This window comes from Crinia signifera, chromosome 7 (assembly GCF_055691185.1).
Source record: "Crinia signifera chromosome 7, ASM5569118v1, whole genome shotgun sequence".
NCBI lineage: Eukaryota > Metazoa > Chordata > Amphibia > Anura > Myobatrachidae > Crinia > Crinia signifera.
The window spans coordinates 86,379,166-86,398,762 of NC_139223.1; the positions used below are offsets into that span (position 1 = coordinate 86,379,166).

Genomic DNA, 19,597 nt, shown 5'->3' on the forward strand with positions numbered 1-19,597 from the left:
AAATGCAGTTCTGGCTCAAAATTTTTCATTTTCATAAGGTATGAAGGAGAAAAAGCACCCCAAAATCTGTGCCCCAATTTCTCCCGAGTATGGCAATGCCTCATATGTGTCCAAAAAATACCAGTTGGGTGCATGGCAGGACTCAGAAGGGAAGGAGTGATTTTTGGTGGTGGAATGTTGGTGGGTGCTATGTCGCATTAGCAAGACCCCCAAAGCACCAATACAGTGGAACCCCCCCACAAGTGATCCCATTTTGCAAACTACACCCCTCAGGGAATTCATCTAGGGGTATAGTGTATATTTCAAACCCCCAGGGGTTTCACCAATTTTGATACAACTGGGCAGTGAAAATGAAAAATTAAATTTTTTTACACAAAAATGCAGTTCTGGCTCAAAATTTTTCATTTTCAGAAGGTAAGAAGGAGAAAAAGCACCCCAAAATCTGTGCCCCAATTTCTCCCGAGTACGGCAATGCCTCACATGTGACCAAAAAATACCATTTGGGTGCATGGCAGGACTCAGAAGGGAAGGAGTGATTTTTGGATTTTGCAGCTCAGATTCTGGTGGAATTTTGGTGGGTGCTATGTCGCATTAGCAAGACCCCCCAAGCACCAATACAGTGGAACCCCCCCACAAGTGACCCCATTTTGCAAACTACACCCCTCAGGGAATTCATCTAGGGGTATAGTGTACATTTCAAACCCCCAGTGGTTTCACCAATTTTGATACAACTGGGCTGTGCAAATGAAAAATTAAATTTTTTACACAAAAATGCAGTTCTGGCTCAAAATTTTTCATTTTCACAAGGAATGAAGGAGACAAAGCACCCCAAAATCTGTGCCCCAATTTCTCCCGAGTACGGCAATGCCTCACATGTGACCAAAAAATACCATTTGGGTGCATGGCAGGACTCAGAAGGGAAGGAGTGATTTTTGGATTTTGCAGCTCAGATTCTGGTGGATTTTTGGTGGGTGCTATGTCGCATTAGCAAGACCCCCCAAGCACCAATACAGTGGAACCCCCCCACAAGTGACCCCATTTTGCAAACTACACCCCTCAGGGAATTCATCTAGGGGTATAGTGTACATTTCAAACCCCCAGGGGTTTCACCAATTTTGATACAACTGGGCAGTGAAAATGAAAAATTAAATTTTTTTACACAAAAATGCAGTTCTGGCTCAAAATTTTTCATTTTCATAAGGTATGAAGGAGAAAAAGCACCCCAAAATCTGTGCCCCAATTTCTCCCGAGTATGGCAATGCCTCATATGTGTCCAAAAAATACCAGTTGGGTGCATGGCAGGACTCAGAAGGGAAGGAGTGATTTTTGGTGGTGGAATGTTGGTGGGTGCTATGTCGCATTAGCAAGACCCCCAAAGCACCAATACAGTGGAACCCCCCCACAAGTGATCCCATTTTGCAAACTACACCCCTCAGGGAATTCATCTAGGGGTATAGTGTATATTTCAAACCCCCAGGGGTTTCACCAATTTTGATACAACTGGGCAGTGAAAATGAAAAATTAAATTTTTTTACACAAAAATGCAGTTCTGGCTCAAAATTTTTCATTTTCAGAAGGTAAGAAGGAGAAAAAGCACCCCAAAATCTGTGCCCCAATTTCTCCCGAGTACGGCAATGCCTCACATGTGACCAAAAAATACCATTTGGGTGCATGGCAGGACTCAGAAGGGAAGGAGTGATTTTTGGATTTTGCAGCTCAGATTCTGGTGGAATTTTGGTGGGTGCTATGTCGCATTAGCAAGACCCCCCAAGCACCAATACAGTGGAACCCCCCCACAAGTGACCCCATTTTGCAAACTACACCCCTCAGGGAATTCATCTAGGGGTATAGTGTACATTTCAAACCCCCAGTGGTTTCACCAATTTTGATACAACTGGGCTGTGCAAATGAAAAATTAAATTTTTTACACAAAAATACAGTTCTGGCTCAAAATTTTTCATTTTCACAAGGAATGAAGGAGACAAAGCACCCCAAAATCTGTGCCCCAATTTCTCCCGAGTACGGCAATGCCTCACATGTGACCAAAAAATACCATTTGGGTGCATGGCAGGACTCAGAAGGGAAGGAGTGATTTTTGGATTTTGCAGCTCAGATTCTGGTGGATTTTTGGTGGGTGCTATGTCGCATTAGCAAGACCCCCCAAGCACCAATACAGTGGAACCCCCCCACAAGTGACCCCATTTTGCAAACTACACCCCTCAGGGAATTCATCTAGGGGTATAGTGTACATTTCAAACCCCCAGGGGTTTCACCAATTTTGATACAACTGGGCAGTGAAAATGAAAAATTACATTTTTTTACACAAAAATGCAGTTCTGGCTCAAAATTTTTCATTTTCAGAAGGTAAGAAGGAGAAAAAGCACCCCAAAATCTGTGCCCCAATTTCTCCCGAGTATGGCAGTGCCTCATATGTGACCAAAAAATACCAGTTGGGTGCATGGCAGGACTCAGAAGGGAAGGAGTGATTTTTGGTGGTGGAATGTTGGTGGGTGCTATGTCGCATTAGCAAGACCCCCAAAGCACCAATACAGTGGAACCCCCCCACAAGTGACCCCATTTTGCAAACTACACCCCTCAGGGAATTCATCTAGGGGTATAGTGTACATTTCAAACCCCCAGGGGTTTCACCAATTTTGATACAACTGGGCAGTGAAAATGAAAAATTACATTTTTTTACACAAAAATGCAGTTCTGGCTCAAAATTTTTCATTTTCAGAAGGTAAGAAGGAGAAAAAGCACCCCAAAATCTGTGCCCCAATTTCTCCCGAGTACGGCAATGCCTCACATGTGACCAAAAAATACCATTTGGGTGCATGGCAGGACTCAGAAGGGAAGGAGTGATTTTTGGATTTTGCAGCTCAGATTCTGGTGGAATTTTGGTGGGTGCTATGTCGCATTAGCAAGACCCCCCAAGCACCAATACAGTGGAACCCCCCCACAAGTGACCCCATTTTGCAAACTACACCCCTCAGGGAATTCATCTAGGGGTATAGTGTACATTTCAAACCCCCAGGGGTTTCACCAATTTTGATACAACTGGGCTGTGCAAATGAAAAATTACATTTTTTACACAAAAATGCAGTTCTGGCTCAAAATTTTTCATTTTCACAAGGAATGAAGGAGACAAAGCACCCCAAAATCTGTGCCCCAATTTCTCCCGAGTACGGCAATGCCTCACATGTGACCAAAAAATACCATTTGGGTGCATGGCAGGACTCAGAAAGGAAGGAGTGATTTTTGGATTTTGCAGCTCAGATTCTGGTGGAATGTTGGTGGGTGCTATGTTGCATTAGCAAGACCCCCCAAGCACCAATACAGTGGAACCCCCCCACAAGTGACCCCATTTTGCAAACTACACCCCTCAGGGAATTCATCTAGGGGTATAGTGTACATTTCAAACCCCCAGGGGTTTCACCAATTTTGATACAACTGGGCAGTGAAAATGAAAAATTACATTTTTTTACACAAAATGCAGTTCTGGCTCAAAATTTTTCATTTTTAGAAGGTATGAAGGAGAAAAAGCACCCCAAAATCTGTGCCCCAATTTCTCCCGAGTATGGCAATGCCTCATATGTGACCAAAAAATACCAGTTGGGTGCATGGCAGGACTCAGAAGGGAAGGAGTGATTTTTGGTGGTGGAATGTTGGTGGGTGCTATGTCGCATTAGCAAGACCCCCAAAGCACCAATACGGTGGAACCACCCCACAAGTGACCCCATTTTGCAAACTACACCCCTCAGGGAATTCATCTAGGGGTATAGTGTACATTTCAAACCCCCAGGGGTTTCACCAATTTTGATACAACTGGGCAGTGAAAATGAAAAATTACATTTTTTTACACAAAAATGCAGTTCTGGCTCAAAATTTTTCATTTTCAGAAGGTATGAAGGAGAAAAAGCACCCCAAAATCTGTGCCCCAATTTCTCCCGAGTACGGCAATGCCTCATGTGTGACCAAAAAGTGGCAGGACTCAGAAGGGAAGGAGTGATATTTGGATTTTGCAGCACAAATTCTGGTGGAATGTTGGTGGGTGCTATGTCGCATTAGCAAGACCCCCAAAGCACCAATACAGTGGAACCACCCCACAAGTGACCCCATTTTGCAAACTACACCCCTCAGGGAATTCATCTAGGGGTATAGTGTACATTTCAAACCCCCAGGGGTTTCACCAATTTTGATACAACTGGGCAGTGAAAATTAAAAATTACATTTTTTACACAAAAATGCAGTTCTGGCTCAAAATTTTTCATTTTCAGAAGGTATGAAGGAGAAAAAGCACCCCAAAATCTGTGCCCCAATTTCTCCCGAGTATGGCAATGCCTCATATGTGACCAAAAAATACCAGTTGGGTGCATGGCAGGACTCAGAAGGGAAGGAGTGATTTTTGGTGGTGGAATGTTGGTGGGTGCTATGTCGCATTAGCAAGACCCCCAAAGCACCAATACAGTGGAACCACCCCACAAGTGACCCCATTTTGCAAACTACACCCCTCAGGGAATTCATCTAGGGGTATAGTGTACATTTCAAACCCCCAGGGGTTTCACCAATTTTGATACAACTGGGCAGTGAAAATGAAAAATTACATTTTTTTACACAAAAATGCAGTTCTGGCTCAAAATTTTTCATTTTCAGAAGGTATGAAGGAGAAAAAGCACCCCAAAATCTGTGCCCCAATTTCTCCCGAGTACGGCAATGCCTCACATGTGACCGAAAAATACCAGTTGGGTGCATGGCAGGACTCAGAAGGGAAGGAGTGATTTTTGGATTTTGCGGCTCAGATTCTGGTGGAATGAATGGTGGGTGCTATGTGGCATTAGCAAGACCCCCGAAGCACGGTGAAATTATGAACCTAATAATCCATAGATGTGTGGTATATTTTAAAACACTCCTTTATACATTGGCCGGGTTTGTCGGGGCAAGTGTCACACTGGAAAATAGTTTGCTTTCTTATTCCCTTTTTATAGCAAACTTTGCACCTTTTTTGTGTCCTGCCCTTTTTTCCAGTGGAGGGGATTTCATCAGGAAAATGCTGCCCTGGTACAATACGGGGGCCAGTACTAGAAGTACTGGGGCCCTCTGCCTGCTGGTTCCCAAATATTAGGCCCTTTATGACTTCCTCTTGAAAGTGCATAAATGTCCCCCTCTGGCCGGTAGAACGGAATAGCACGTAAGCGTTATACAGTGCCATCTGGATGATATACACGGCCAGCTTCTTGTACCAGATTTTTGTTTTCCGCAGGGCACTGTACGGCTTCAGTACCTGATCTGAAAGATCCACTCCGCCCATGTACTTATTGTAATCCAGGATACAATTAGGTTTGGAGGTGTGGGTACTGGTACCTCGTACAGGGACGGAGGTGGTACTGTCTCCGTGAATTGTTGTCAGTATAAGGACATCCCTCTTGTCCTTATATTTGACCAACAACATATTTTCGGTGCATATTCCCCTGCTTTCACCCCTTCTCATTACTTGGGCAATGTGCGTTTTTGGGAGGCCTCTTTGGTTCTTGCGCACAGTACCGCAAGCTGCTGTACCTCTTGAACCAAGGGCCTTAAACAGGGGGATGCTAGTGTAAAAGTTATCCACATAGAGGTGATAACCTTTATCCAGGAAGGGGTGCACTAAATCCCAGACAATTTTTCCACTAACACCTACGAGGGAGGGGGGGCATTCTGGCGGTTCAATTCTTGAATCCTTCCCTTCATATACCCTAAACATGTGGGTGTACCCTGAGGTGCTTTCACACAGCTTATACATTTTTATGCCATACCTTGCCCTCTTACTGGGAAGGTACTGGCGGAATTTAACCCTTCCTTTAAAATGTATAAGGGACTCGTCGATACAAATAAATTTTTCAGGGATGTACATCTCTGCAAATTTGGCACTGAAATGATCAATGACCGGCCTGACTTTGAATAGCCGGTCAAAGGTGGGATCATCTCTGGGAGGGCACTGTGCATTATCGTTGTAATGCAAAAATTTAAGGATCGTCTCAAATCGAGCCCGGGGCATGGCCATACGGTAAAATGGGGTGCTGTACAGAACATCTGTACTCCAATATTGCCTAATTTCTGGCTTTTTTACTATGCCCATATGAAACACCAGACCCCAAAACGTCATCATCTCTACTGCATCTACAGGGGTCCACCTAGCAAATGATGACGTGGGGTTTTGAGCAATAAACTGCTGGGCATATAAATTAGTTTGGTCCACCATTAAATTTATAAAATCATCAGAGAAAAATAATTTGAAAAAGTCAATTTCTCTGTGACCTGTGGAATCAAATTGGATTCCTGGCATGGCCAAAAACTCAGGAACCTGGGGCTCAAAATTGTCTGGTGGTGGGGTCCATACAAGATCAATTATTGGGGGGGGTCTCAGCTGCTCTACGGGGGCGTCTTTGAGGGGGTCCCTCATCACCAGAGGAGGAAGAGGAGCTTAAGACAAATCCTTCAAATTCCCCGCTTGCATCACTGGCTGTGTCAGAGTCAGAGGCAAGCATGGCATATGCCTCCTCCGCTGAATACATTCTTCTGGATGACTGGGATGACATTTGGGATGACATTTGGGATGCCATTTTTATTTTTGTGTTACTGGTAGTGAAATGTTTCAACACGTGTATAGTGTAGGGGGGGTACAAACTTTATTTCAACACGGGGGGTATGTAGTGTGTAGTGTGTATGTAGTGCAGAAAAAAAAAATACTTTATACAGGAATTTGATCCCAATAAAAAAAAAAAAAATTGAAGGGGTTAAAAAACAAAAAAAAATTGAAGGGGTTAAAAAAAAAAAAAAAAAGGTCCTGCGCCAAAAATTGAGCACAGATGTTGGTCAGTAACGTCCGTCACTGAACAGCGCTCAAAGGCAACAGGAATTTGATCAAAAAAAAAAAAATAGATCAACCCTGTGCCGAAAAAGCTGATCAGTGATGTACGTCACTGATCAGCGCACAGTGGCCACAGGACACCCACAAAATCACAGTGTGTGTAAAAAAAAAATTAAAAAAAGACCCCACAGCACTCTAAAAAAAAAAAAGGTGATCAGTGATGCAACACTGATTACCAGTGAGGGGCAGCAGGTGCACAACCTTTGGTGCAACTGACAGTGCAACTGGCAGCAACTGACAGGTATATATAAAAAAAAAAAAACCTGCGCCCCCAAAAAGTTGCTGATCAGCACAGATATACTGATCAGCACAAAAGGGGGGGTAGCAGACACAAAATATACACTCTCTATCACTCTCTGTCACTATCTCTCTCTATCTCTCACTATCTATCACTATCTCTCACTATCTATCACTATCTATCACTATCTATCACTATCTATCACTCTAGGACACTGCAGCAGCAGCACTGACAGTTATATGTATAAAAAAAAACCTGCACCCCCAAAAAGGGGGGGTAGCAGACACAAAATATACACTCTCTATCACTCTCTGTCACTATCTCTCTCTATCTCTCTATCTCTCACTATCTATCACTATCTATCACTCTATGACACTGCAGCAGCAGCAGCACTGACAGTTATATATATAAAAAAAAACCTGCACCCCCAAAAAGGGGGGGTAGCAGACACAAATCTCTCTATCTCTCTATCTCTCACTATCTATCACTCTATGACACTGCAGCAGCAGCACTGACAGTTATTTATATATAAAAAAACCCTGCACCCCCAAAAAGGGGGGGGGGTAGCAGACACAAAATATAGCTCTCTCTGTCACTATCTCTCTATCTCTCTCTATCTCTCTCTCTATCTCTCTATCTCTCTATCACACTGCAGCAGCAGCAGGAAGTCCCAAGAAGTCAGATCCAGGAAGCGTCCAGCACGCTACAAGCAGTGATCAGGTGATCAGGTAAGGTATTTGCAAGGATCAGGTAAGTATTAGCAAGGATCAGGTCAGTATCACGGCAGATAGGCACGGTGACCGCTCTGCACGCTATTCCAGACCGGAATGGCGTCTGCAGCGCAGTCACCGTTAGTTTAAATGTCGCGCCTTGGCTGTGATTGGCTGTCGGTCCGACGGACCAATCACAGCCTTGGGGGCAGGTGGGGTGAGGGTGGGGTGAGGTGTCATCGTCACCGATGACCCCCTCATGCCCCCCTGACGCCCGGCGGTGATTGACACCTGTGTTACCGAGCGTCTGATTCGCTGGTAACACAGGAAAACGCTGTGAATGGCTGTTCACACTGAACAGCCAATCACAGCGATCGCCGACGGGGGGGCGGCATCGCTGCCCCCCCTGGGCATGCAGGGACATGTCTGCTGTCAGGGACAGCAGACATCGTCCCTCTGTCACTGCGTCTCTAGACGCAGTGACAGTTTAAAGTCATGACGTACATTTATGCCATGTGTCGGGAAGTACATCCCGGCCATGACGTAAATGTACGTCAAATGTCGGGAAGGGGTTAATATATGGAAATCCAAAAGCTTTCTGTATGTTATATTGTTCTGTGTTTTAAGAGCACAAAAAAAACAAAGAAAGGCTAAATACATTTTATTGTAGATGGTGAACTTCTATATTTGGGCTGATGGAATAAACTAAAGAAAGCTGAGCACTGATTGTGTGGCCCACCTTCCTTTGTATAATGGTTCAGAGTTGGGCACTATTTGCATCGCTGCTGCAGTGGTGTAACATATGCCAATGCCTCCGGAGGCAACTTAGGGCAGCACTGGATCACCATCGCGAGTATCTGATGTGACATCGGCCATCTGAGTAGTATACAGTCAAAAGGTCAACATGCATAGGTCGACCAATGAAGGTTGACACATAAAAAGGTCAACATTTCTTTAGGTCGACAGGGTCATTAAGTCGAAACAAGCATTAGATCGACATTGGGACGTTTGACTCAAAAGTTCGACATGGGTTTTTCTTTTTCATTTTTTTGGAGTCAACATGTGCCGACAGGAGGTATTTCATGCCCTGCCACCCACTAGGGTGTGGAGGGAGAATAGAATAGTGTGGCGAGCATAGAAAGGCACCGTACCCCAAGCATGGCGAGTGCAGCATGCCATGCGAGGGGATGCGGTGCACCGGTACAGTGTCCATGTCTACTGTGTCAACATTCTTAGCAAAAAAAGATCCACACCCATCTGAGTGAGCCTAAGGATACTCAAAATGGCTTTTTGCCGCTGCATAGCCAAGGCCAGTAAATCTATTCAGAAGATGCAAACACTAGACTTGCCACTCACAAGATGGAGCCGTGATGACTTATTTGTCTGAAATGAATGTTGTTGTTGCCCATTCCTCACCCTCAAATGGCTGCAGCATGTCAAAAACATTTGACATAGGGCTAGGATCTCATAATGGGCCAGATGTATCAAGCTTCAAAAAGTGATAAAATGGAGAGTAATAATCGTCCAGTCAATCAGATCCTCACTGTCATTTTGTCAAACCCACCCTGTAACATGGCAGTTAGGGGCTGACTGGCTTTTTTATCACTCTCCATTTTATCACTTTTTGAAGCCTGATATATCTTTATAAAGCTAGTAGGACTAATGCAGAGTTTAATAATAATAATATAGCCTACCATCAGAGGTGGTCAGGGGCGGATCCAGGATAAAATGACAGGGGGGGCACCATGATAAAAGAGGGTTTAGGTGGGGGGGGGGGGGGGGGCGGTGTTAGTGGTGCCAGTGTACATGCTAAGAGAGCAGCAGAGAGAGGGTGGGAATGGGATTAAAAATAGGCCCTGGCATTTAACGTATGCAGGCCCACCATGGTGACAAAAGTGAAGGATGTAGTTTTGCGTGCGCCAAAGGCGCGCTCCGGAAAATGTGGTGTGGCCACTCAACAGGGGGCATGTCCTTGAGTGTAGTGTACAACACCATATACAACTTCTACACATTATGCAACAAAATACTAGACCCCATTATACTTGCCCCTTACACATGATGCCAAATGGAATGAGCCAAAATTCACATAATGCCACACGGATTGAGCCAAAATTCAAATAATGCCACATGGATTGTGTCAAAATTCACATCAAGCCACACGGATTGAGCCAAAATTCACATAATGCCACATGGATTGAGCCAAAATCCAAATAGTGCCACATGGATTGTGTCAAAATTCATATAATGCCACACGGATTGAGCCAAAATTTACATAATAACACACGGATTGAGCCAAAATTCACATAATGCCAAATGGATTGATCCAAAATAAACATAATGCCACACGGATTGAGCCAAAATTCACATAATGCCACATGGATTGAGCCAAAATTCACATAATGCCACACGGATTGAGCCAAAATTCACATAATGCCACACGGATTGAGCCAGAATTCACATAATGCCACACAGATTAAGCCAAAATTCACAATACGTTTCATAAACAGGAACATTGTCCACCAAAGGCGCGCATTAAACATTTACACCATAATGTCCATTACACGTTACGTTACACGCCATTATATCCATTATGTATTATGTCAAACACCATAATGCCTATTAAAAATGATGCTACATAAGTGCTGCTTATCTACATGCTCATTGCCAAGGGTTCCATGCTCATTGCCAGAGGTTCCATGCTCATTGCCATGTGGGATTACATGCTCATTGCCAAGGGGAATACATGCTCGCGGTAAATGGGGGACAGCCGCCAGGCAGAAGTGATAGCCACTGACAGTGGCAGAGCCTGGCTGTATTTAGAGCACTGCAGGTCCAGGCTATTTGAAATAATACCCCTTTCACACCAGAAAATACATTCCCAGGTTGGCCCCTTTTACACCAGCCTAGTCCCTGCATTTTCTTGTGTGAGGGGGAGAGAAAACCACCCCTCCCCCCCTTTAACCAGTTATCTTATTTAACCGGCTATATCTTTGGAACCAACTGATCCATTTACATGAGACAAGTATCATATTGAAGAACTTTTGAGTGGGCTTTGAATGATTTTGGTCCAGTGAAACTGGAACGTTTGGTTCCAGAGTAATCTGCCCTCAAAGAACATGAACAGCCATGAAATGACATTTCAAAAATAAAAAAATTAGTTTACACGTAATATCTCTGGAACCGATTGAAGGTTGACACATAAAAAGGTCAACATTTCTTTAGGTCGACAGGGTCAGTAAGTCGAAACAAGCATTAGATCGACATTGGGACGTTTGACTGTCAAAAGTTTGACATGGGTTTTTCTTTTTCATTTTTTTGGAGTCAACATGTGCCGACAGGAGGTATTTCATGCCCTGCCATCCACTAGGGTGTAGAGGGAGAATAGAATAGTGTGGCGAGCATAGAAAGGCACCGTGCCCCAAGCATGGCGAATTCAGATTGAGTACAGTAATGTCTGACAAGTGTAGCGGTAGTGGAGGAAAACACCTGGTTTCAAGCACAGCGACCTTTTACATATGTCGAACTTTGTCACTGCTGTCCTATTGCATGTCAATCTTTTGTCAATGTAACATAGTGCATGTTGACTTTTTTTCCCAATGCTGACCTTGTGAATGTCGATATTTTGGTGTCGACCTATTGACTGTCTATCTAGACCAGGAATGCGGAACCTTTGGCCCTCCAGCTTTTGCTGAACTACACATCCCAGCATACCCTGCAACAGTTTTATGATGGCCAAATAGCAAAACTCTAGCAGGGAATTCTGGAGGGCCAAAGGTTAACCATCCCTGATCTAGACACTGATGTCCCTTTAATCCGGAACCCATTTTTTGTGGCTGGTGCCTGCTTTTAATTTTGGAATCTAAATGTATAGGAATTCATAATTCCAGTCTAATAGTTAATGTGGATATATCCATGATCCAGATGATAAGGAAATCATTAATGTCTTAAGACTGCAAGGCCTTAACTAGGTGTTTGCCAGCAGTGCCTTGCTCACAGCGCATCTGCACTGTGGGCACACTGCTGGCACTCGTCTAGTCTGCAGAGCGGGGAGAGAGGACTGGCGTCAGCTGGGAACATACTGCGGCAGTTGCTAGAGAGCAGGAGTTTTCAAAAGTCCCATTGAATCAATGGACAGATGGCCCTCTCAACCAGGAGCTCCTGGACAGAAGAGTCCGGTTCCGGGGCCTTGGTCCTGGTTCCGGGGCTGGTCCGGGGTCCTGGGCTCCAGGGCTGATGTCTCCGGGGTCCAGGATCCGAAGAAGTCCAAAAGGGGTTCCTAAGAAAGGAAATCCTACTCACCTGGTCCCCGGCGACGACATCGGCATCCTCTCCGGCAGACGCGCTGCTCCCGGCTGGTACCCGCTCTCGGACTGAAGAGGAGCAGAGATGTTTCATCTTCCGCGCCTCTTCTCAGAATGATTCCATTGGCCGCCTAGCGGCCAATCAGGAGCCGACTTTCTCGGATCCTGGACCCCGGAGACATCAGCCCTGGAGCCCAGGACCCCGGACCAGCCCCGGAACCAGGACCAAGGCCCCGGAACCGGACTCTTCTGTCCAGGAGCCCCGGACCCAGGATCCAGGGACCGACCTACGGGCTCAAGGTAGGTAAGTATCAGTGTGTGTGTTATGTGTGTATTAAACTTTTATTTTTCAGGGTGTCAGTGTGTTTTATTTAACTATTTTTTGTACTGTAGAACTACAAGTGCCAGCGGGCCCTTTAATGCCCCGCATGCTGGGACTTGTGGTTCTCCAAGTCCCAGCATGTGGGGTAGGCTTGCTGGGACTCATAGTTCTACAGTAGAAAACAATAGTTTTTCTTCTATTTTTTACACTATCCATCAGCCCGATGCCCACCGCCCAGGGGCATCGGGGACAGCCCCGGACTTTCAGCATGGGCTGGTAAGTCCTGGAGGGGGGGGGACCCCTTCATTGGGGGGGTCCCCACTTCCCCAGGACCCCTGCCCATGCTGACCAGCCAGGGGGATAATGTTTTGGCCGCGGGACCTTATATAATAAGTGTCCCCCGGCTGTGGCATTACCCTGCTGGCTGGTTGGGTCTGGTGCTGGTTCTTAAAATACGGGGGACCCCTAGTCATTTTGTCCCCCGTATTTTGGGAACCAGCGCCGGACCTTGAGCCTGGTGCTGGTTTCATTAAATCGAGGGGACCCCTATTTGTCGGGGACCCTGATTTTATGTCACCAGCACCGGCTCAATGAGCCCGGGGCTGGTTATGCTCTGGCGGGGGACCCCGCGCTGGGTTTTTTTAATTTTAATTTGCGATTTCCTGCAAACGTGCGATTTTCAGATATGAAAATCGCACATTTTCAGGACTAAACACATCGCACCAACTCGCACCTATTCGCAGTATTTGGCCCGTTTTTCGCATCTCATTAAATATGCGAAAAACGGGGCAATCTTGCGATTTGAAAAAGTGCGAAGTGGTGCGATAAAAAAAACGCGCATTTATCTCATCCCATAGAATGTCACCCTCAATGTTTATTTTTATAGCAGCTGGTTTGCATCCTTGCGTGCTTGCTTCACTCGCCTCGTTTTGGGCATGGTGGTTCGCTTCACTTGCCACACATTTATATTTCCCCTTCAGGTGGCTGATGGGAAAAGTCAAAAGACAGAAGCAGTTCTAGCGGCAATCCTCCTGCAATGCATTTCGGAGATCCGATGGAAACTACAAACTTTACAGAACTGTAACATTCATTTTTATTCATAAGAAATAATGAGAACAAACCATTATATAGTTTATGAAATTAATTACAATGAAACACATTTTGGCCCTTATTCAATTAATTCGCTCACCTGTGTGTTTTGCAAATGCGCATGTGCATAGTCCGTTATGGACATGTGCAGCTGCTGTGTGTGAGGGGCCACGGTGAATAGATTATTTGCTGGCACTCGCACAGATAAATGTGGGCGGGGGCGTGGGTTTTGCGAGCCGGCGGATTTGCCCATGGGAACGCTCAGCATTTCATGGGCGTTCCCATGAAAATGCTGGTCGTTCTCATGGTAATTCCCAAATGACGCGTTACGGGGGCGGGGGCCGTACAGGCACTCGCAGATGTAAGTCGCCAAAGAGGTGTCTTTCATTTGCGAGTGCTAAAAAAATTGTTTACCATCGAATGATTTTGTGCCTGCACGCAAGGCTGCGAATGGATGAGTACGGTAATCATCCATTCGCATGCCTGGGGGTAATAGCGCCGTGCGAGGTGGGGGGGTGGGCGGCTGTGTGTGCGGTGGTTGGTGACTGGTGGACTCGCAAGCCTTCGGAGACTTGTTAGTCAACCAGGCCTTTATCAGCTATCTAGGCATAATTTAACACAAGTCTGCTATGTGGGTAGAAATGTTAATGCCTGTTTATAATATTTTAAATTTCTGTTATTATTAAATGACAAATTTAGATTATTTTTATTAAAATTAATTATTTTTATGCAGGTTCTCCTTTATAAAAGAAGACTGTATGACACTAGACACAATTATAAAGTAAGTGACACAGACAACTATGTATTATACATTTCAGTTTATTGAATAAAGTGATGCTGGATAAGACATTGTAACTCCAGCTGTCACCCTGGGAGGAGCAGTTTATCTGTATTTGGACACCAGGGTAGAGGACACGGCAGAGAGGAACTTGTCCCAGGCGGCTTGGGCAACAGGGGTGAACTCCGCAGGGTAGTGGACAGCCAGGGTCACTTGGATGGAGTGAGACAGCAGCTAGAAGATAAATTCTTGTTTGTAATTGCAGTAATAATACTAATTACAAATGGTTTCATAGTTAGCCTTACTGTCTTACCGCACTGAGGTCATGTGTTCGATACCGCCATGGCCATGTATGGAGTTTGTATATTCTTACAGAAAGAAAGAAAATGCTATACATTCCCCAGCTTTATTCTACATTTTCTATGGAAAATATTAATAGCATGACTAATACCGCTTTTCCACTGACATAAAAATTCTGTGTTTTTGCACATAAAGTGCACCTACCCAGGATATTTTTCAGTGGTACAAGGTGATAATCCCAGCTAAAGTGACCTGGGATAAAGCAGGTAAAACCAAAGTAACGTGCTGTGGAAACACATCTTAACCGGGATTTTTTACCCCGGTAGAGGAGGCCGTCCGTTACACTGCTGCCTCCCTCTGGCTGTCGATGCCTGCTGGCCACCAATCCCTGCTGTCTGCTGCCCACCCACCAGTCCCCAATGCCCACCCACCAATCCCTGCTGCCCACTGGCCACTGCTGCTGACCTGTCGGTCCCTGGTGGGTGCCTACCTGCCGGTCCCCACTGCTTTCCTAGGTTTTTCTTTCAGTAAAAACAGAGTCTACCTGGGAAAAACCCAGGAACACAGTGCAGTGGAAACCCAGTGTGGCGACCCGACAAAATCCAAGGTCAAATATTCAGGGTTTGACCTGAGATTTTGGTGGAAAAGTAGTAAAAACTTAATGAAACACTTACTCTGAAGTTGCCAGGATCAACTCTGAGCTTCTGAGCATGAAGGTCACTGAGGGAGGACAGAGCATGGTCAAGGTCATTCACGTGGTGGGCAGCATTTCCAATGGCTCTCACAATCTTTCCTCCGTGGTTATGGAGATCCTTGGAGTCATGGCTTAGATCAAGATGGCTGAAGTAGGTTTTGGTCTGAGGAAAGCTCAGGAACAGCCTATATCAAGATATAAGATCTCATTAGTACATGGTATTGACAAACAGTATAATGATGTGATGGCATTATTTTATTTTAAATGTAATTACATTAACCTGCTCTACACAAGGTTTCCTTTATTCTCAGCTCATTTTAAAAGGTTTTGAGAATTCTGCATGCTGACTGACATTTTATCTAAATTAATTTATTACGCATGATTACTGCGCAACAAAATAAAATAATGCAAATTTAGAGCATTATTAATAATAAACAGCTTTGATGATAACATCACCATATAGAGCATAATGCATACCTTTAGACCCATCTATGTGTGGCTCTAAATCTGTTTGCAATCTTGATAAATGTCCCTTACCAACATTAAACACCTGGTACAGCCTCACCACTTCATACTGCATTCTCACATATGGGTATGGATTGTTTTTCGGGCATGCAATGAACCAGTTTAAAGGCAAACTGACATTAGTCTATTTACTGATCAGCCATTGTAGGGTCAATTTACTCAGATATGAGTTCTATTGAAAATGGGATGTTGCGCACAGCAGCCAATCAGATTTTATCTATTATCTTCTATATGGTGCAAAATAAATAAGTCGATTCTGATTGGTTGCTATGAGCAACATCCTATCTTCAATAGAACTCCCACCTTAGTAAATAAATATACCCCTTGAAGTTTATACAGTCTATCCAGTTGGTATCAATTTTGTGTTCTAAACTAAAATTGAAGAAGTTAAGAAGGGATATTAAATTTGTTACTATCTATGTCAATGTAATAATGATTATGTGAATAATTAGAGGCTATTCAGTAATCATTACCTTTCCAGGGCCTCTGCTCCAATATCATCAGCATGGCCTTCCACACGTCCCCAGATGCCGATGATGGCGGTTCTTTCAGCTTCAGAGAAAGTCATGGTTGACTCAGGTTCAGTGCTGGTGACTAGGACAATGGAAGTTTGCTGCACTTTTAAAGAGAAATAGATTTAACATAACCTGGCCTAAACTTGTTTCCATTGGCTACCAATGTTGTTACACCCATATTCTTATCTGGACACAAAGAATGACGTCAGGGATCCATACTGCCTGATATCATGATGATATATCTCTTTATCTCAACATACAGTAAGCACAGTATGCACAATTTAGCACGTAGTATATTGTGAGTTTAGCATGTGGTATATTGTCAAAAAATTTTTTTAGAACCCTGTTAACAGCACCCTGTATGAAACACAATTTGGCCCTTATTTAATTAATTCGCTCACCTGTGTGAGCCGTTTTCGCACTTTTTCCCGAATTTGCATAATTAATGAGATGCGAAAATCAGCAAAAAATGCGGGATTTGCCGCGAAATCGCACTTTCGGAAAATGCGATTTTTTTTTGCTTCGGAATTCGCATCCAGATGTTTTTCCCATTAAAAAATATACAATTCGCATATTTAATGAGATGCGAATTTGGAAATCGCCAAAAATAAATGGTCTAAACAGCAAAAAAAAAAATAGACCTGATCCTGACTGGCGATTTTGTCAGAAACATGGCGATTTTGTCAGAACCATGCACAGATTATTGTGATCTGTGTATGGTTCTTTGGTAAAATATGTGTAACAGAGGCTGAGAGCGTCTTCGGCTTATGTGTCCCTACGCTTTTTGTCCCCCGTATTTTTGGAACCAGGTCCGGCTCAATGAGCCCGGGGCTGGTTATGTACAGGAGGGGGGACCTCATGCCATTTTTTTTTCTTTTAATGACAAAATCGCACATTTCACCAAAATCGCACCTTTTCTTGACTAAAAATCACACTTTTTCATTCCGAAAATCGCCCTATATCGCACTTTCTCGCACTTTTCATGCCGGAATACACACCTCATTAAATATGTGAATTCGCAGCAAAAATGCGATTTTAAAAAACGGCGATATAGGGCGATTTAAGAAAAAAACGCATTTTCTCAAAAACGGTCAAACCATTAAATCTCGCCCCATGTTTCTGGTAACCTGCACATGCACAATAGAGATTAGCAAATAGAAACATGTTGGTTAAAATATCAACATGCACAAGTTGTGACACTTTGACAAATTCACTTGGCATCCAAAGGGTTAAGTCTTTAAAGAGATAAAGGCGAAGGTGATAGTGATAAACGTCCAGCCAATCAGCATTATTCCATAGGCATCACATTTATTATTTATTATATTGTAAGAAGAATTAAATATCACTACAAATAATTGCAAACACTTAAATTGCAGGAAACAAAGTTATCATCAATACCTGCAAGATTTCCCAAATTAAACATTTAATAATGTTATATAGAAAAATCATGCAACAAGCATTTGAACACATACACGTCAATAATTGGAGCTAGACACAACTTTTGGGTAGAGCATGACATACCCCCTCAAAGGGTGCTGTGCGAAATTCAGCTACCAACTATAATCTCCCTGAAACTAGTTTTAAAAAGTAGGCAAGTATGGGCACAACCTCCGTGCCCAGTCCTGAGTTGGGTGCCCACACTAATTTAGATGATACAGTAGATGGCATTCCAATCTCAGTTTCAGTAGTCAGTAGAAAAACATTAATGCACAACGTTTCAATATCACAATGATATTGTCATCAGGTATAAAGTACACAATAAAACAGCTTACCTTAAATAGCACCCAGTGAAAATGCTGGCGATGAGGCAGGAACCTGGCGTACACGCTGACATCGCCCACAGTCAGTGTCAACTAGCAACACACACCCATCCGGAAGCTCAACACTGTGACGTACCCATCACCATAACAACACATAAACAACTACATAAAATAAAATAATCTAAACAACAGAGAACAAAATTAATAAAGACAAAAGGAACAAACAATATTCGGGCTGTGGCTATGTAGCACGGACAGTTATTACTTTCAGAAATTAGGATAATAGTAACGCTATACCGGACTGTTCATTCAATCCGTATTTAGATAATGTGCCTAGCCAGGCAATCCAACGGGCTTCACATTTTAACAAAGCTAACCTCCTGTTCCCACCTCTCAGCGAAAGAGGAACATGATCTATCATCCTATACCTGATAGTCAGGGCCGGCGCCACCACTAGGCAGGTCTAGGCATTGGAGGGCGGTACTGAGCCCCCGAGGAGAGATACCATAGAGAGGTACCATAGAAAGCAGGGAGCGGGGAGCAGGTGAGACCAGGGCCGGTGCGAGGCACCAGAGCGCCCCAGGCGGGAGGGGTGCCCCGGCGCTCAACTGCTGGGGGGGTGCACGCTGACTCTGCCTGGCTGCCGGGGGGGCGGGGGGTGCGCGGTGTCTCTGCCCGGCCATCTGGGGGCGGGGGGCGCGGTGTGTCTGCCCGGTCGCCGGGGGGGTGTTTGCGGTGTCTCTGCCCGGCCGTCCGGGGGCAGGGTGTGGGGTGTGTCTGCCCGGCCACGGGGGGGGGGTGTGTGTGGGGCGGCGCGTGGTGTGTCTTCCCAGCCGCCGGGGGGGGGTGCAATATGGCCGCCGTGCTACTGGGGGGGGGAGAGTGTTCCGCACGGGGATTGCCCGGGGGGGGTGGGGTGGGGGTGCTGGGGGCGGCATCACTTAGCTCACCTGGTCCCCGCTCCCTGACCCTGCTGCCCTGCTGGGATGAGTTCAGTCACTTTTCAGCTTCTGCTCTGCTTTCTATGGTACTTGGTGGCTCACTACCTCCCTCCAGTGGCCGGCGCCCTAGGCAAATGCCTAGACCTGCCTAGTGATGACGCCGGCCCTGGGTGAGACCGTGAGATTCCCCCCCCCCCCCTCCCGCCCGTGAATCAATGCTCCCCCCTGGACACGGGGGGTGCGGGCACCCCAGCTGCAGTATCCCCCGCACACACACACACATTCCCCGGAGCATGTGAAATCGCCCAAAGCCCCCCCCAGATCACGGAACCCGGAGGGGGGAGGAATGCCTGTGGTGTGTGTGTGTGTGTGGGGGGGGGGGTACGGGGGCTTGCACCGGCCCTGCTGATTGTTTTAATTTGTAGGATCTGGTTTACTGTAACCATTTACCTCCTGGAGGAATTTCAACACACAAACTATACAATAGGTTGTATGAAATGTAATACATTATTAAGGG

General features: G+C 45.1%; 2 protein-coding genes across 2 annotated transcripts in view; one reads left to right on the forward strand and one right to left on the reverse strand.

The window, feature by feature from the left end:
* The first annotated feature begins 14,244 nt into the window (after positions 1–14,244).
* Positions 14,245–19,597, forward strand: part of LOC146019501 (hemoglobin subunit alpha-3-like) — a 9,013-nt gene continuing 3,660 nt past the window's right edge. The window contains exon 1 of the mRNA XM_083152024.1: positions 14,245–14,348. Coding sequence (XP_083008150.1) covers positions 14,326–14,348 — 23 coding nt within the window. The 5' untranslated portion in view covers positions 14,245–14,325. The remainder of the gene's footprint in view (positions 14,349–19,597) is intronic.
* On the reverse strand, positions 14,371–16,505 carry LOC146019500 (hemoglobin subunit alpha-5-like). The gene is made up of 3 exons (XM_083152022.1): positions 16,338–16,505; positions 15,320–15,524; positions 14,371–14,579 (listed from the first exon to the last, which is right to left on the reverse strand). Exons 1-3 carry the CDS (start codon positions 16,430–16,432, stop codon positions 14,451–14,453), a joined length of 429 nt encoding a protein of 142 aa, XP_083008148.1. The 5' UTR covers positions 16,433–16,505; the 3' UTR covers positions 14,371–14,450.

Excerpts from the sequence above, each read along its gene's own strand:
- LOC146019500 (XM_083152022.1), bottom strand. The coding sequence starts at position 16,432 with ATGACTTTCTCTGAAGCTGAAAGAACCGCCATCATCGGCATCTGGGGA. Across the intron at positions 15,525-16,337 it reads GGAGCAGAGGCCCTGGAAAG|GCTGTTCCTGAGCTTTCCTC; the intron begins GTAATGATTACT and ends ATCTTGATATAG. Across the intron at positions 14,580-15,319 it reads TTGATCCTGGCAACTTCAGA|CTGCTGTCTCACTCCATCCA; the intron begins GTAAGTGTTTCA and ends TTTATCTTCTAG.